The 15,535-nt window shown below is 35.3% G+C and overlaps 1 protein-coding gene across 1 annotated transcript in view; it reads right to left on the reverse strand.

Annotated features, from left to right (window-relative positions):
- THSD7A (thrombospondin type 1 domain containing 7A) overlaps nucleotides 1-15,535 on the reverse strand; it is a 226,359-nt gene that overhangs the window by 35,669 nt on the left and 175,155 nt on the right. The window contains 2 exon segments of the mRNA XM_045564151.1: nucleotides 13,532-13,795; nucleotides 15,266-15,460. Coding sequence (XP_045420107.1) covers nucleotides 13,532-13,795; nucleotides 15,266-15,460 — 459 coding nt within the window.

A 15,535-nucleotide genomic window follows, 5' to 3' on the forward strand; every position in this document is an offset into this window, starting at 1 on the left:
AATAAAGAATTTGGCTAGCTGTTGTCCCTGGTTCCTGGAAGGCAGGCCTCTCAGCACTGAACTTTCCCAAGTGATAGAGTGATAGGACATCTTTGTTATTCATGGTGGGCTCCTGAACTACATGTGAGTTTATGCTAAAGAGATATCTCTGGAGGGGGGCTGCTCACACCAGAAAGACCAACTGGGTGATTAGAGAGTTGTAGCTTTGAGCCACACAATATCTGACAGACCTCTAGGGAGAGGCAGATTGAGTTCAGCCACATGTCTGATGATTCAATCAATTAAGCCTATGTAATGAGACCCCAATAAAAACTGTGGTCACCAATGCTCAGGTGAGCTTTCTGTTTGGTAATATACACCAGTGTGCTGTGAGGGAGATGCCTCCTGACCCCATGGGGAGAGAATATAGACATTTCTTGTTTTGGAACCCCTGACATCACCTACCTGTCTGATTTGTCTGGTTCTGATTTGTGTCCCTTTGCTGTAATAAAACTGCAATGGTAAGTATAGTGCCTTTCTGAGTTCTGTGAGTCATTCTAGTGAATTATTGAGCCTGAGGCAGTAGTGGGAACCCACAGATATATAACCAGCCTGTCAGAAGCAAGGTTGGCTGGGGACCCCTCAACTTGCAGCTGATGCCTGAAGCGAGAGCAGTCTTCTGGTGTACTGGGCCCTTAACCTGGGAAGTCTGGCCTAACTCCAGGTAGTCTGTGTCAGAACTCTATTGCACTTTTGGATATATATTTTGTTAAGAAAGAAAATAAATAAACTTATTTATGTAAGCAGCTGTTATCTATAGTTTATTTATTCAACCAAAATAACAAACTCTGAGAATAATTACATAGATTAAGGTATTTATTGACTTTCTCCCCAAATTTAACATTTACAATTTTAACTAACACTGTATTAAAAATCAGAGGCCAAGTTTAAAAAACCCACTTTGGCAACAGGGTTTTGTCAGCAATACAGACATATTTGATAGAGCATTAAAATTGTGAAGATAATGTGATAGGAAATAAATTAACTTTGAATCTTATTAAATAATTTATTTTTAACTCGATCCAATGCAGAGCACTGTTCTTTCAATCAATGAAAATCTAGTATTGCCATAAAAGTATTTCCAAAGGATGATCTTTAAACACTCATTTGTTGGATTCTAATATGTGTTAAACATAATTTTAACAAAAAGTGTTCTGTGGTAAATTGGAAAATTGTTGCATTAAACTAGGTTAAACAGGTTACCCCAGGCTTTCTTTTTCTTTGGTAATACAAACTGTGAATTTCTGGAAGAATGACTCAGATACTGCTTTCCTATAATTATTGACTTTTTCCTATAGCATCTCACTGGACCAATGAGAAAGGGATCATCCAGAGAGGTTATAACTGTGAGGCTTTAAAATTTGAATCATGTTTCGAACCATAGAAAATTTTAAGACTTTTTTAAAAGTAGACTTTTTGTAATATCCATTTCCAGATATGAAAGAAAATGCAAAATCAACCAACAAACCAAGGGAAAAAACCCTAAAAGTTTCCAAAATTTCTTCTTACATTATTTTAGGTTCAAAGGTCAAACTTACAGGTAAGTTTACAAGACATTAATTTCAACAAAGAGAGGGTAAAGTGTTATGTGTTTAAACTGCCAGTTTTTTTAAATATCTATTTAAAAGACCAGGCGGGCGTGGTGGCTCACGCCTGTAATCCTAGCACTCTGGGAGGCCGAGGCGGGTGGATAGCTTGAGGTCAGGAGTTCAACTCCAGCCTCAGCAAGAGTGAGACCCCGTCTCTACTAAAAATAGAAAGAAATTATCTGGCCAACTAAAATGTACATATATAGAAAAAATTAGCCATGCATGGTGGCGCATGCCTGTAGTCCCAGCTACTTGGGAGGCTGAGGCAGTTGGATCACTTAAGCCCAGGAGTTTGAGGTTGCTGTGAGCTAGGATGACGCCACGTCACTCTAGCCAGGGTGACAGAGCGGGACTCTGCCTCAAAAAAAAAAAGAAGGGGACAAATATTCTATGCTATGAGATTTTTGCATGTGATAAAATTCAACTGTCTAATAAGAAATAGGTTTAGGCCGGGCGTGGTGGCTCACGCCTGTAATCTTACCATTCTGGGAGGCCGAGGGGGTGGATTGTTTGAGCTCAGGAGTTTGAGACCAGCCTGAGCAAGAGCAAGACCCCGTCTCTACTAAAAATAGAAAGAAATTATCTGGCCAACTAAAATATATATATAGAAAAAATTAGCTGGGCATGGTGGCACATGCCTGTAGTCCCAGCTACTAGGGAGGCTGAGGCAGGAGGATCGCATGAGCCCAGGAGTTTGAGGTTGCTGTGAGCTAGGCTGACGCCACGGCACTCACTCTAGCCCGGGCAACAGAGTGAGACTCTGTCTCAAAAAAAAAAAAGAAAGAAAGAAAAAAAAAAGACCAAACGGGAGTCAATTTTGTTTTATATACAGATTAAAATTTCCATGAAGGCTACATGGGCCTTCAATGCAACTACGCAGAAATAGGATAAACATTAAGAGCAAGGGCAAATAAAAATTTTTCTTCAAAAAACTACATTTAAAATGCACATAAATTTGTGGGTGTGTGCTAAGGTTTACTTTCTGAGCCCATAGATATGCTTATGTTTAATATTTAATGCCTTCATACATTTATACAAAAATATTCCTATGCTTAAGTCTTATTCACTGCTTGAACATTTTGATGATCCTTTGAAGTAGGAAAAAACTTACATTTTAGGAATGAAACTAAATTCAACTAATACAGTATGGAGTTTTAAAACTCTTGAATTTTCAGGGTTTTCCTAATATAATAAGAATCTATATCTGGATTCACACAGGGCATTTTTTATCTCTATAAATTGTAAAGCCTTGCAATACTACATGAGTAATGTACAATTCTATTGTCATATTGAAACTGCCCTTTATAAAATTAATAAGGGTCCACAAGGTGGGAACTGTGGTAGGGGAAATATGTGTGGATATGGATAGATATAGATATGGATACATAAAACCAACCATTGTTCCCTAGCTTGTTTTCCTATAATTGCTTACTACTCAGGAGTCATATAGCTGATGGTCATAAAGATTCTTAGCTTTCTTCATTGCTACCATAGATAACATCACCTGGTGAAATCTAAAGTTAGTTTTTGAGATATCTTCCAGACTCTGCATTCTGGTGGAACAGCTGGCCCACCCTACCAGTGGCTCATACCAAGGAGCTGACTCAACTTGTCTTGTAACCCCCTCCCAAGAACTAGCTCAGCAAAGAAGACAATTTCTGCACCCCTATGGTTCTGCTCCAAACCCAGCCAATTAGCAGACCCAATTGCCTATGCCTTCGTGCGCCAAATGATCTTTAAAAACCCCTTCTCCCCCATTCTCGAGGAGATGGATTTGAGAACATCCTCCCATCTCCTTGCATGGCCCGCTATTATTAAACACTTTCTCTGCTGCAATACCTGCTGTCTTGGTGTAGTGGTTCCTCTTGAGAAGCAAGCAATAAACCTGGTAAGGCTATAACAGTATCAATAAAACCACCATAGATATCTCCAATATTATCACTCATCATCATTTCATTGAAATTAGTGTTTTCCCTTATCTGTGATTTCAGAGGGAATGAGGGGCCAGAGGCCAATAGAAAGGATGAGTAGTAAAATATAGTGGCAGGAATTGCTGGCAAAGGCAAAAATCAACTTTCTTTATTTTTTATTGTTGATTGTTATAAATAATGAATTGTTCTTGACAGTTAAATTTATTTTAAGGAGTGGAACACTTTCATCCTAAAAAATTAAAAGGAAAGCCAAATAAGTGTGCAGGATATAGTGTAGGCTATTTTGACAGCCTGGCCTGAGGGGCTTCGGGGAGCCCAGTTTGAAAACCATGTTATTACGTAGTAGATGAGTGGAGGTGTCAGGACAGGAGTACACAGAAGTAAATGATAAGGGTAGATGCTTTTCCATCATGCCTGACACAAATGCAGGAAAGATTCCAGCCAGTTTCCCCTTCATCACCTCCACTGTGCTCCCTCAGGGAGCCTGTGTGAGCTGGGTGCTGGTCTCCACACCTTATTTAAATGCCGCCCCTAGGCAGTTGCTTTTTCTTTGTACCCAAGTATCCTTAGATACCCTTTCCTTCTTTTCCTGGCTCTTTAAACTTGCAGCCAGTTACCACAGGAAAAGTCAGTCCCTCACCCTCTGCCTCTCTTTAACATTTGAAAAGAAAAAAGATCCCAGTTGTAAATGATAATTGCAAAAGCAATACTAGGTGCACCTATGCTATCAAAGGAGACATTGAAATTCTGAAATGAATTAGACATTAAATAAATTCTACCAACTGAAAAAGCTTTTCGGAGAAATTAGGACTCCATTTCAGCTTGTTTACAAGACTCTATTTATTGCCTTTTCTGCCTGGTTTAATTAAACATGTTCTTCCTTAAATACAAGTATCCACTATCATAAGGAACGATTTCTCCTTCAATTTTGTTTCTAATTAACCTCTAATATTAAACCTATATAATCTTTGGTAGAATTCCATTACAAAAAGTAATCCATTTCAGTTCTATTATGGTTGACTGGCCATGTGGGTTATCCTCTGAATCTATTCTACCCATATTCATAACTATTTTTATCAGATGTATCCTGAGTTCCACACCAACACTTAGAGGCACAAACTCTTAAACTAAAATCTATTTGTAAATTGGGCAATACATGAAGTTTTAAAATTCATCTGGGATGTATTCCTTTTCTAATTTTGATGATGATTCTTTTCTGTTCCCACAAATTCTACTAGAAAGCAATCCCTTATCTATGGTATGTGAACTAGAGTCCCTAACTGATATGATAGCGTCTGTCTGCTATTTACATTTTCATGCAGTAGTTAGCAATGGCCATTGATGATACCTGCTTTTAAATCATCTGTATCAAAACTGTGAGAAGGTGGCAAAATAAGGATGTAGATTGCCTAGGCAATTGGGCAATAATGTTAAATGTTGCCTCACAAGGATAAACTATATTTTATTTAATATGAAAATATTTTATTAAAAGGCTTTGCTTCATTTGTAAAATTTGTGGAGCCTTCTTTTTATTTTTAATAATTAGGGCTATAGTGCAAATTTTATAAGAGTAATTTTGGGTGCCAGAGAAAGTTTTTGTAAAATATTAGACTTTAACAGGCACACTTTGAATCTCATTGATGCCTGTGAAAGCAATTGCTAAAGCCATTCATTAATGTCCAGAAGGTCCTCTGTAATGCCATTCACAAGCATAGCAGGCAAAAAGAGAAAGCATAGAAGAATCAGTACAAATCACTATATTTTAAAATTAATATTAAAGAGAAATTAATCTGATACTAATAAGGCAGTAGACAAACTATTCTGAATAATTTGTGACTATAGTTAGAAGACAAATGGAAATAATTAAAAAGGTATACGTGACTTACAAAAAAGTATTATATTAATAGCCGTGGGAATGCCAGCATGATGTCTGCACGGCAGCACAAAGTCCTGATACTTTCAGAGTCATTGAATCATGATTACTGAATGCACACAGTAAAATGTACCCAGACCTTTAATATAATATTGTATTCTGTTTATCAACAGAACAGTAACTAAATCTAGAGGTCTCTCCTATTTTTCTATCTGGACTAAAAAAGACTTTTTTGCTCCCTCGGTACTTTGATATATTGTGATATTTTGACAGATATATTATGTTCTCTTTATGACTTTAAGATTTTTTTCTCTTTAAACATAAGTGCTATAATAAATTACTAAAAATATATTGAGCTGTAAAATGTGGAATGATTTTACTGATTAATGTTCAATTAATATGGAATTCCTTTAGCAAAAATATGACTATTTTCCAAAGGACAAATCTGAACTGAGCTTTGATTTTTTTTTCTAGAGTATTCACTGCCAATTTTCCATTAAGTGCTTAATATCCAACGCATTACATGGGGTAATAAAACTTGATGAAGAAACAATGTAACAATATTAGAATGTTATACAAGCATACCTTGTTATATTGTGCTTTGCAGATACTGCATTTTTTACAAGTTGAAGGTTTGTGGCAATCCTGTGTCGAGCAAGTGCCATTTTTTCAACAGCATATGCTCACTTCATGCTTTTGTGTCACATTTTGGTAATTCTTGCAATATTCCAAACTTTATTATTATTATCAGATCTGTTAAGGTGGTCTGTGATCAGTGATCTTTGATGTTACTATTGTAATTGTTTGGGGTGCCCATGTAAGACGGTAAACTTAATAAATGTGTATTTTCTGACTGCTCCACTGATCATTCTCCAGTCTCTCTCCCTCTCCTCTGGCCTCCATAGTCCTTGAGACAAAACAATATTGAAATTAGGCCAATTAATAATCCTACAGTGGCCTCTTGTTCTAGTGAAAGAAGTCATACATCTGTCACTTGAAATAAAACTTAGAAATGATTAAGCTTAGTGAGGAAAGCATGTTGAAAGTCAAGACAGGCTGAAAGCTGGGCCTCTTGTGCTAAATAATTAGGCAAGTTGTTGAAAACAAAAGAAAAGTTCTCAAAGGAAATTACAAGTGTTACTCCAGTGAACACTAAAATAATAAGAAAGTAAAATAGCCTTATTGTTGAAAGGGAGAAAGTTTTAGTGGTCTACATAGAAGATCAAACCAGCCACAACATTTTCTTAGGCCAAACCCGAATCCAAAGCAAGGCCCTACCTCTCTTCAACTCTATGCACATTGAGAGAGGTAAGGAAGCTGCAGAAGAAAAGTTTAAAACTGGCAGAAGTTGGTTCATGAGGTTTAAGGAAAAAACGCCATTTCTATAGCATAGAAGTGCAAGGGGAAGGAAGCAGCAAGTGATCATGTAGAAGCTGTAGCAACAAGATCTAGCTAAGATCATTGACGAAGGTTGCTACAGTAAACAAAATTTTCAATGTAGACCAAACAGCCTCCCATTGGAAGAAGATGCCATCTAGGACTTTCATAGCTAGAGAGAAGAAATCAATGACTGGCTTCAAAGGATAAGCTGACTCTTTTGTTTGGGGCTAAGTTAGCTGTTGACTTTAAGTTGAAGTCTATACTCATTTATGATTCTGAAAATCCTAGGGCCCTTAGGAATTATGCTAAGTCTACTCTGCCTGTGCTCTATAAATGGAACCACAAAGCCTGAATGACAGTATATCTGTTTACACAATGGTTTGCTGAATATTTTTAGCACAGTGTTGGGACCTAGTGCTTGGAGAAAAAATATATCTTTCAAAATATTACTGTTCATTGATAATGCATCTAGTCACTCAAGCTCTGATGGAGATATATAAGGAGATTATTGTTTTTTATGCCTGCTAATACAACTTCCATTCTGCAGCTCATAGATCAAAGAGTGATTTCAACTTTCAAGTATTATTATTTAAGAAATACATTTTGTAGGGCCATAGATAGTGATTCTTCTGCTGGATCTGGGCAAAATAAATCGCAAAACTGAAAAGGAAGGATTCACCATTCTAGATGCCGTTAAGAACATTTGCAACACATGGAAGGAGGTCAAAATATCAACATTAACAGGAGTTATGAAGATGTTGATTCCAGCCCTCATAGATGACTTGAAGAGGTTCAAGACTTCAGTGGAGGAAGTCACTGCAGATGTGGTAGAAACAGCAAGAGAACTAGAACTAGAAGATGTGACTGCACTGCTACAATCTCACAACAAAACTTCAGAAGATGAGGAATTGTTTCTTATGAATGAGCAAAGAAAGCGGTTTTTTGAGATGGAATCTACTCATGGTGAAGATGCTGTGAACATTGTTGAAATGACAAGAAAAGATTTAGAATATTACATAAACTTAGTTGATAATGCAATAGCAGGTTTGAGAGGATTGACTTCAATTTGAAAGAAGTTCGACTGTAGGTAAATGCTATCAAACAGCATCCAATGCTACAGAGATATCTTTCTGAAAGCAAGAGTCAATCAGTGTGGAAAAATTCAGTGTTTTCTTATTGTAAGAAATTGCTACAGCCACCTCAACCTTCAGCAACCACCACTCTGATCAGTCAGCAGTCATCAACATGGAGGCAAGACCCTGTACCAGCAAAATGATTATTTCTTACTGAAGGCTCAAATTATTGTTAGCATTTTTTAGCAATAAATTACTTTTTAATTATGTTCATTTTTTAACATAATGCTATTGCACATTTAATAGAATACAGTATAGTGTAAACATAACTTTTACATGCACCTGGAAACCAAAAAAAATGTGTGACTCACTTTGCTGAGATATTCACTTTATTGCAGTGGTCTGTAACTGAACCCTCACTAATAGAGGTATACTTACATATTTATTCTACCCTTCATTACAAGAGAAGGAAATTATCCACAAATATTTCCTGTAACCATCCCTGCTGTAGTGAAGCTCAGCACTTTCCCAGGGTACTCATTAAATTGCCAATATACTTTCCACAGAAGGTCCTACAGACTCATTCTGCTTTTAAAATTGTGCCTAAATAAACTTTCACTTTAGGAAGACCCATTCTTATAAATGTCAAAAGTTTCCAAAAGCTGTCTTCCCCACAACTGATAATTAAATCAACTATCAGGTGTTGATTGTTTTGCGCAAGGCAGCGTCATCTTCAGTTTCTAAGGAGGGAACTCTAGAGGTCTTTCCCTCTCGGGAAGCTTATGATTGCTACCAAGCCTCAGCACTCTGCAAGTGTTTGCATGATCCAGAGCAACAGTACTCAAACTTTAAATGTGCAGTAGAACCCCTGGGGACCTTGTCAAAATGTATATTCTGACTCAGTAGGTCTGCAATGTGGGTTGAGTTTCTGCATGTCCAACAGTTTCCCATTTATGTTCATATTGCTGGTCTATACCACATTTTGAGTAGCAAGGGTTTAGATCCCCGATGCCAACAATGGCCCAGGATGGCAGCCTGTTTTTGTCAATAAGGTTTTACTAGAACACAGCTGTGTCCATTTGCTCATATATTGTCTACAGCTGTTTTCATGCTCTAACTACAGAGTTGAGTAGTTGCAACAGAGACTTTTTGGCCAATAAAGTCTAAAATATTTGTTATCTGCACATTTAGGAAAACATTTGGTGAAAAATAATTTAACCTAATAACTCATTCTTGAGTTTCCTCATGGTCTCTCACTGTTGGCAAGTATTTGATAAGTATTGACAGCAATATTTTCCTTCTAGGCAATAGGATAGCTATGCATATTAAACAATGTGGGCTCAGGAGGAAAAATCATCAGATAAGCCTTTCTGCTTACTTGATAGTAATAGACGATAAAGCATCACAATATAATTGAGTTCAATTTTAGAATATTTATTGACAGTGCATTATGGCTTAAACTGCCTATGTGAAATAGCAAAGACAAATTTCCTGAAGGTAAAGATTGAAGAGAAGTGTCTGGAAGGAATTATGGAACTCATAGAGCTCAAGACTGGAGTGTCTGCTGCTTTTACACTTTATCCAATTCACCTTCAAAGTGTCCTTTTCAGATAAATCAAATAGAGATGTTATTCCTTATTTTCCCAAGGAAGGATAAGTGGAAACAAAGAAAATTAAATATATATCCCAAACTCCCAATTAAAGTTGTAAACACAGTTTGGGAAAATGTAAATTGTCATAATTACTAATATGAACCAAATAGTTAAGCTGTTGTCCAAATTCAGTGTTTTAGAAATCAGGCAAGTCTGAACAGGAAGCTTTAAATGGCAACAAAAGAGACCTTCCAATGTAGATATTACTGCTTTAATTCAGTGGTATGGGTGTGTGACTATTATTTCTCCTCCCCTTTGGTAGGTAGAGAGAAATATGAATACTTGACCAGTATCATATAGAAAGTCTGTGGCATGTGTAGCTCTTACTTGTTCTAAAAATCTTATTTATTCTGAATGATCTCTTTGATTATTTCTCAGAAATGTGATACAGAGGGAAGGACACTGTCTGGAAAACATAAAGTGCTTGAGCCTGACTGTGGATCAACTGCAATCCCTGCAGGGCACAACTCTTTATATGGAAAAAAATTCTCTCTAGTTTTTCACTCATCCATTCATTCTATAAATTCTATTGAGAAGCTACTATCTAGTTGCTTAGGATACATCAGTGAGTAAAATAGTCTAACATTCCCATCAATCCTTGCCATGGGAGATAAAATATAAATAATAAACATAACAATTAAGTAAATTATGTGGCATGTTATAGGGTGAGACATGCTTTAGAAATACAAAAAGTAGAGGAGGAGAAGGGGATTTGGGAATGCTGGGTCAGGTTGGAGGGTGGCACAACAAAATTCTATCCCTCACCTTTAAATGGAAATCTTGTATACGTGTACCTTGCATAAGCTAGGTTACTTCTAAGATTCTTTAAAATACCAAGGTTAAATGATATGATTAAAAAAAAAAGTCCCCAAAATTCTACCCCTTGTTTTGTGAAATTTTGAAAGTGATTAAGTTGAGAAGTATTTAGGACTGTGTAGTTAGGCACTCAATAAATTTCTAGTCAAACAATCAATTGAGATCTTAGAGGAATCTAGCAGTGTGATTTGATTTTTTCGTGATTTAAAATTTGTGGCTATTGTGACACCATCCAAGATTTAATACCAAAAGTAAATATATATAATCTGTATTATGTTTTTAGGACACCTAAATGCCAAAAATATGTTTATATATCATCAACATTTGTGCAGTAACTCTATTTAATACCATGTATCAGGAGAAATGAACATTTATGTTGCTCCCAAGGTATACTTTAAAGATATGATTTTAGGAGTATAGTTATATCACTTTTCAGCACACAGTCTATTATCATGAGGAAGTTCAAACATAATAGAATTGTACCCCGAGTTTAAGACCCTAAAAAAATGTGACCACTTGAGAAATAATCTAAAATCTTATAAATGGGTGAAAGTCAAACTGCTTTATCAGTATAATAACTGATAACATTATCCACAGATGTACAAAATGATTAAACAGAAATGCCCTAAGGCCAATATTGAATAGGGGATTAGTGTCATTGCACTGTACACATATGAAGATCAATTTTATGTTTAAATTGAAAGTAGGAAGAGACTTTTTCCAAAGCCACTTGAAACTCATCCATTTAGAAAGTTGATTTGGCTAAGGGAAAGTGGTTGTCATAATGATTGCAATTTAGGGCATGGCTAGGATAGAGTAGGCAAAGTTATAACATTCCACAAACACCATCAGAATTTACAGAACATATTTAAGGAAAGTAGTAATTTCCAAAGAAATCAGGCAATAGAGATCCAATTTGCTCAGACTTTGAGTAAATATAGTTAGCAAACACTAAAATAACCCATTGGACATCTCATCATAGATCAGCTTGAAAGAGACAGGAATGATGTAGGACATACCAAAGAACTAAGCTGGAACGGTTCACTTAGTTAAGGATCTTTTTTTAGATCCTTTCACAATCATTGTGAAGTTCAATGCCATCAGGGACCTATCTTTTTTTCTGTATGTGCCTTTCTCTAGAATACAGTACTGCTTTCTTCATGCTTTGAATTGACAATGCTAGGTAAGACGTATACTGTCTTTGGCCAATTTCAACTATTTTTGTTCTTTTACTTTTTTTAAGTAATCAAACATTTTTGTGAGAGTTGCAGAATATTTTAAAAGTTTTTTCTAAAAATAAGTTTGACTGTGAAGTGGCTTACTGAAGCTCTCATGCATCTAATTAACAGACCAGAGTAAAAGTGAGAATATATGAAAGTTATTCTGGAAGCTCACAGGTAATGTTAAAAACAAATGATTACCTTAGTGATTCACTATGCATAACAAGCTAAAATGTGAGCAGACAGTTATATGCTGTATTCCAAGTTAAACACATTTTTAAAGTGATCTTCAATTTATATTTTAATGACTAATTATGATTTTCTACATTATCACCTCAAAATAGGAAAGGTATTTACGTTTTTCTTGGTATCTAATTTTAAGACCTATGTTATTAATATTTAATGTAGAGAATAAAATAATTCAGTTACTCTTAGAGATGTTTCTCAAAGTATATCTATTATAAATACTAAACCCTTTTTTCTTTTATAGTTATTGTTCTATGTGAATGGAATAATCTTCAACTTAGCAATGCACATATAAAAATACATCTAGAGCTTAAATATTGTGGATTCTTTGGAGTTCGTATCACTAGACTTTTTGTTTTTACTTTAAATATACACAATAAAATTTATTTAGAAAATGGATCTGTAGATTGATTGCCTAACAATGTGAATGTACTTAACACTACTGAACAGTATACTTAAAGATGGTTAAGATGGTAATTTTTTTATACTTATGGGAGACATGTGATAGATATTTTCATAAAGACACACAATGTGTAATGATCAAATCAGGGTAACTGGAATATCCATCACCTCAAACATTTATCATTTCTTTCCATATCACTAGGCTTTGATAAAATAGGAATTGTGAGATAAGGAAAAAAAAAGGGTTTCAGAAGCTTCCTTGTAGGAGATGTTTAAGAGATTTCAATAAATGTGTTACCATGATATCTTGATGGTTTATAAATGTGAGATGGCTTTATTAGTTTGTGTTGTTTTCTGAACCTTATAATAAAACTGGAGCAGCACAGTTACAAGAGCAGAAGTTATTTCAGCAAGGTTGGAGGGTAACTGCCATGTTCCTTGATCCTAGCAATTTAACTCATCTTTCTTTGGTCACCTCTATCAAGACGGTAGATCTTCGAACAGTATTTGCAAATATGTGACTTCTGTGATTCAGGCTGGCCCACTGTAAACTGATCCCATTCCATTATAAAAAGACACATGCATTAAAATAAAATTATAATGGAGACATATCATTTAACAACAGCTACATTAAGCTTATGAACTAAGGAGTTCAGTACATACTCTGATCAAAGATGGTCCCTGTTCACAAACTTTTGGCAGCTCAATTATCACTGCTTTGTAAGTTTATAAAACAAATGGGCACAGTTTTCTAGGAGTATGTGTATATATATATATATATATATATATATATATTTTTTTTTTTTTTGCCAATCTCAACTCAATGGAGAATAAACAGATGTTTGAGTTTTCACTAATTACTACTTTCCACCTTTCTTTTCTGCTACTTAATGACATTTTGGGTACACTGTAAAGCTTACCAGTTTGGTTGTTAAAAATCTGTCTAATTTAAAACCTTAATGTCAAATTGAATTTAGATCTTATCTCCTCCTCATTCCTTTTCTGTATACAGACTTACTGGGGATCATTGGGTCTACTGAATGAATGGGATCTTGGTAAGGCCCAAGGGAGGTTTCTGACACTATTTTTGCTGTCACTATCTTGAAACTTAATTGCCAACTTCTGGAAGATAAAACAATGCCATCAAATGTCCTGTTATACATAAATGATATATGCTTAGTGTGATGTTCCAGTGTCAATTTAGAACAAACTTCTGTAAACCTTCACTTCCTCTCTACTATGATACATGTGTATTTCACTTTCACTCCCAAAGATAGCAAATATGTAACAATGAAGAAAAATTGGATTACCATGGCTGTTACATCTGGATGTCTCCACAAGCCTGCCGTTTTGATCGTAGCATGCCATTGCTTGGTAACGGTATCCTTGTCCACATTCCTTGATGTCTCCTTGTACTTTCATTCCCAGTAACACTTCCACTTTCCCTTCTGGTAAAATACAGTCTGACCAGTTCCCCACAGGCTGTGCATTGTATTTGTCACAAGGACAATACTGAGTCTCAATCAGGGGGTACAAATGGGAATTTTTACATTTTTCCTTCTTTTTACTTTTTCCTGTGGAAGAGAAACCACCAGACAATTTACATTGGAAAATACCATTATTAATTTCAAGCTTCCCTAAATTTTCTACTTTTCTAAGTTTCCCCATTTTTAATGATATTTTACAGTAGCTTATAAATAAATGCTACTTTCTCACGCCACAGTGTTTTCTATTAAATATATAGGATCTTGTTGACATTGGGTGCTTTGCATAGTAAAATTTGTCTTATTTTTTCATTTAAAAATAGTCTATTTTGTATAAGGCATTAACTTTTGTGTTAAATTTTATAGTCTCCAAAATAATTAAAATCCTCTGAAATGATCATGGGTTTTACTTACTGGGGAATTTAAGGTAACTGTATAAACCTCTTTTTTATGACATGTACAAAAAAATGAGATGGAGAGAGAGCCATCACATTGGACTACATCTTTTTTGCTAATTCCAAATAGATGGTATAGTTATATAGGATTATAACTCAAAAGATGAGATTTTTGGATTTACTTTTCTGATTATGATTTTACATCTTTCAGTATTTCTGAAGAGTAAGCATTTTGATACACTTGGTGATTAATGTAGGAAATAATACTATTCAAAATGAAGATATTTAATATCAGAATAAAATATTTAAAAGGCTTGAATATAAATCTAAATAAATTCCCTTTAAAAATCCTCTGTTGTCTAACAATTGTAAATGTGCTCGAAAAATATACATTTATTTTAATTATATCATATATATTTGTATTATCTTTATTATATTATGTGTCATATATATTATATGTTATATACTCTTTAATTACATTACATATAATTAGTTACATATATTTATCTCTAACTTTCATAAGCTGCATTATGTAGTTTTCAATAGTCTTTATTATACAGGTGGCTCATTTTTATAACTTAAATTCTGAATAGTCTACTAACACTGATATTTTTAGGTTTCTTTTGCACTGACAATATTTTGAATGTACCAGGCTTTTTAGTTAAGGATGCTGGCTCCTGCTCTTGCTCATATCCCTGCTTCTTGTCATTGACTGCCTTTTAAAACTCAGTTTCCAGATACAGAATTAATGTTATATTTCTTCTTCTAGGAGATGAAGGATAATCTGTGGCTCTGACAGTGAGAATGGGTTAAGCAAATGAAGTGACAACTTTTTCTCTTGTCTCACCAAATCTTTGTTCCAAGTGCTTTACAGCACGGGACTGTAGGCAGTCCACTAAAAGAACATGTTTAAACCAAAAAATAATCTACCTTGTATTGTATAGGGGGTCAGATTGAATCCTCAAGGCTGCTTTTTCTTTCTACTGAAAGTACATGATGCTTTTATCTATCACTGCCAACATATGTTGAAATACACATCCGAATCCATTGACATATTAGATATAAAGTATAGTAACAATAAGGCATTTCCCTGCGTTTTTCAAATACATTGTCAGAACTTTCTCAGTCTGACTTGTGTTGGCTTTGGCATCCCAATTATTCTTACCAACAATAGTGCGCTTTCTGGTCCTAACTGCACCACAGTCTCCATTGCATGAAGAAAACTTGGACCAGCTGGTCAGTTGACAGTCATCTTGGCAGGGGATCTGGCAGGCTTGGGTAAGCGCTGGCACGGGGCCTGCATACTGGAGGCACTCATGGATGCCAGCCTGGCTTCCATCTTGCTTGCGACAAGTAATGGCTAAAAGAAAAGCATAAAACTGTTTATAACAAATCCAAAGGTCTAAATACTCTGTAACTTAGAAGTTTACCTAGC

This window comes from Lemur catta, chromosome 11 (assembly GCF_020740605.2).
Source record: "Lemur catta isolate mLemCat1 chromosome 11, mLemCat1.pri, whole genome shotgun sequence".
Lineage (NCBI taxonomy): Eukaryota > Metazoa > Chordata > Mammalia > Primates > Lemuridae > Lemur > Lemur catta.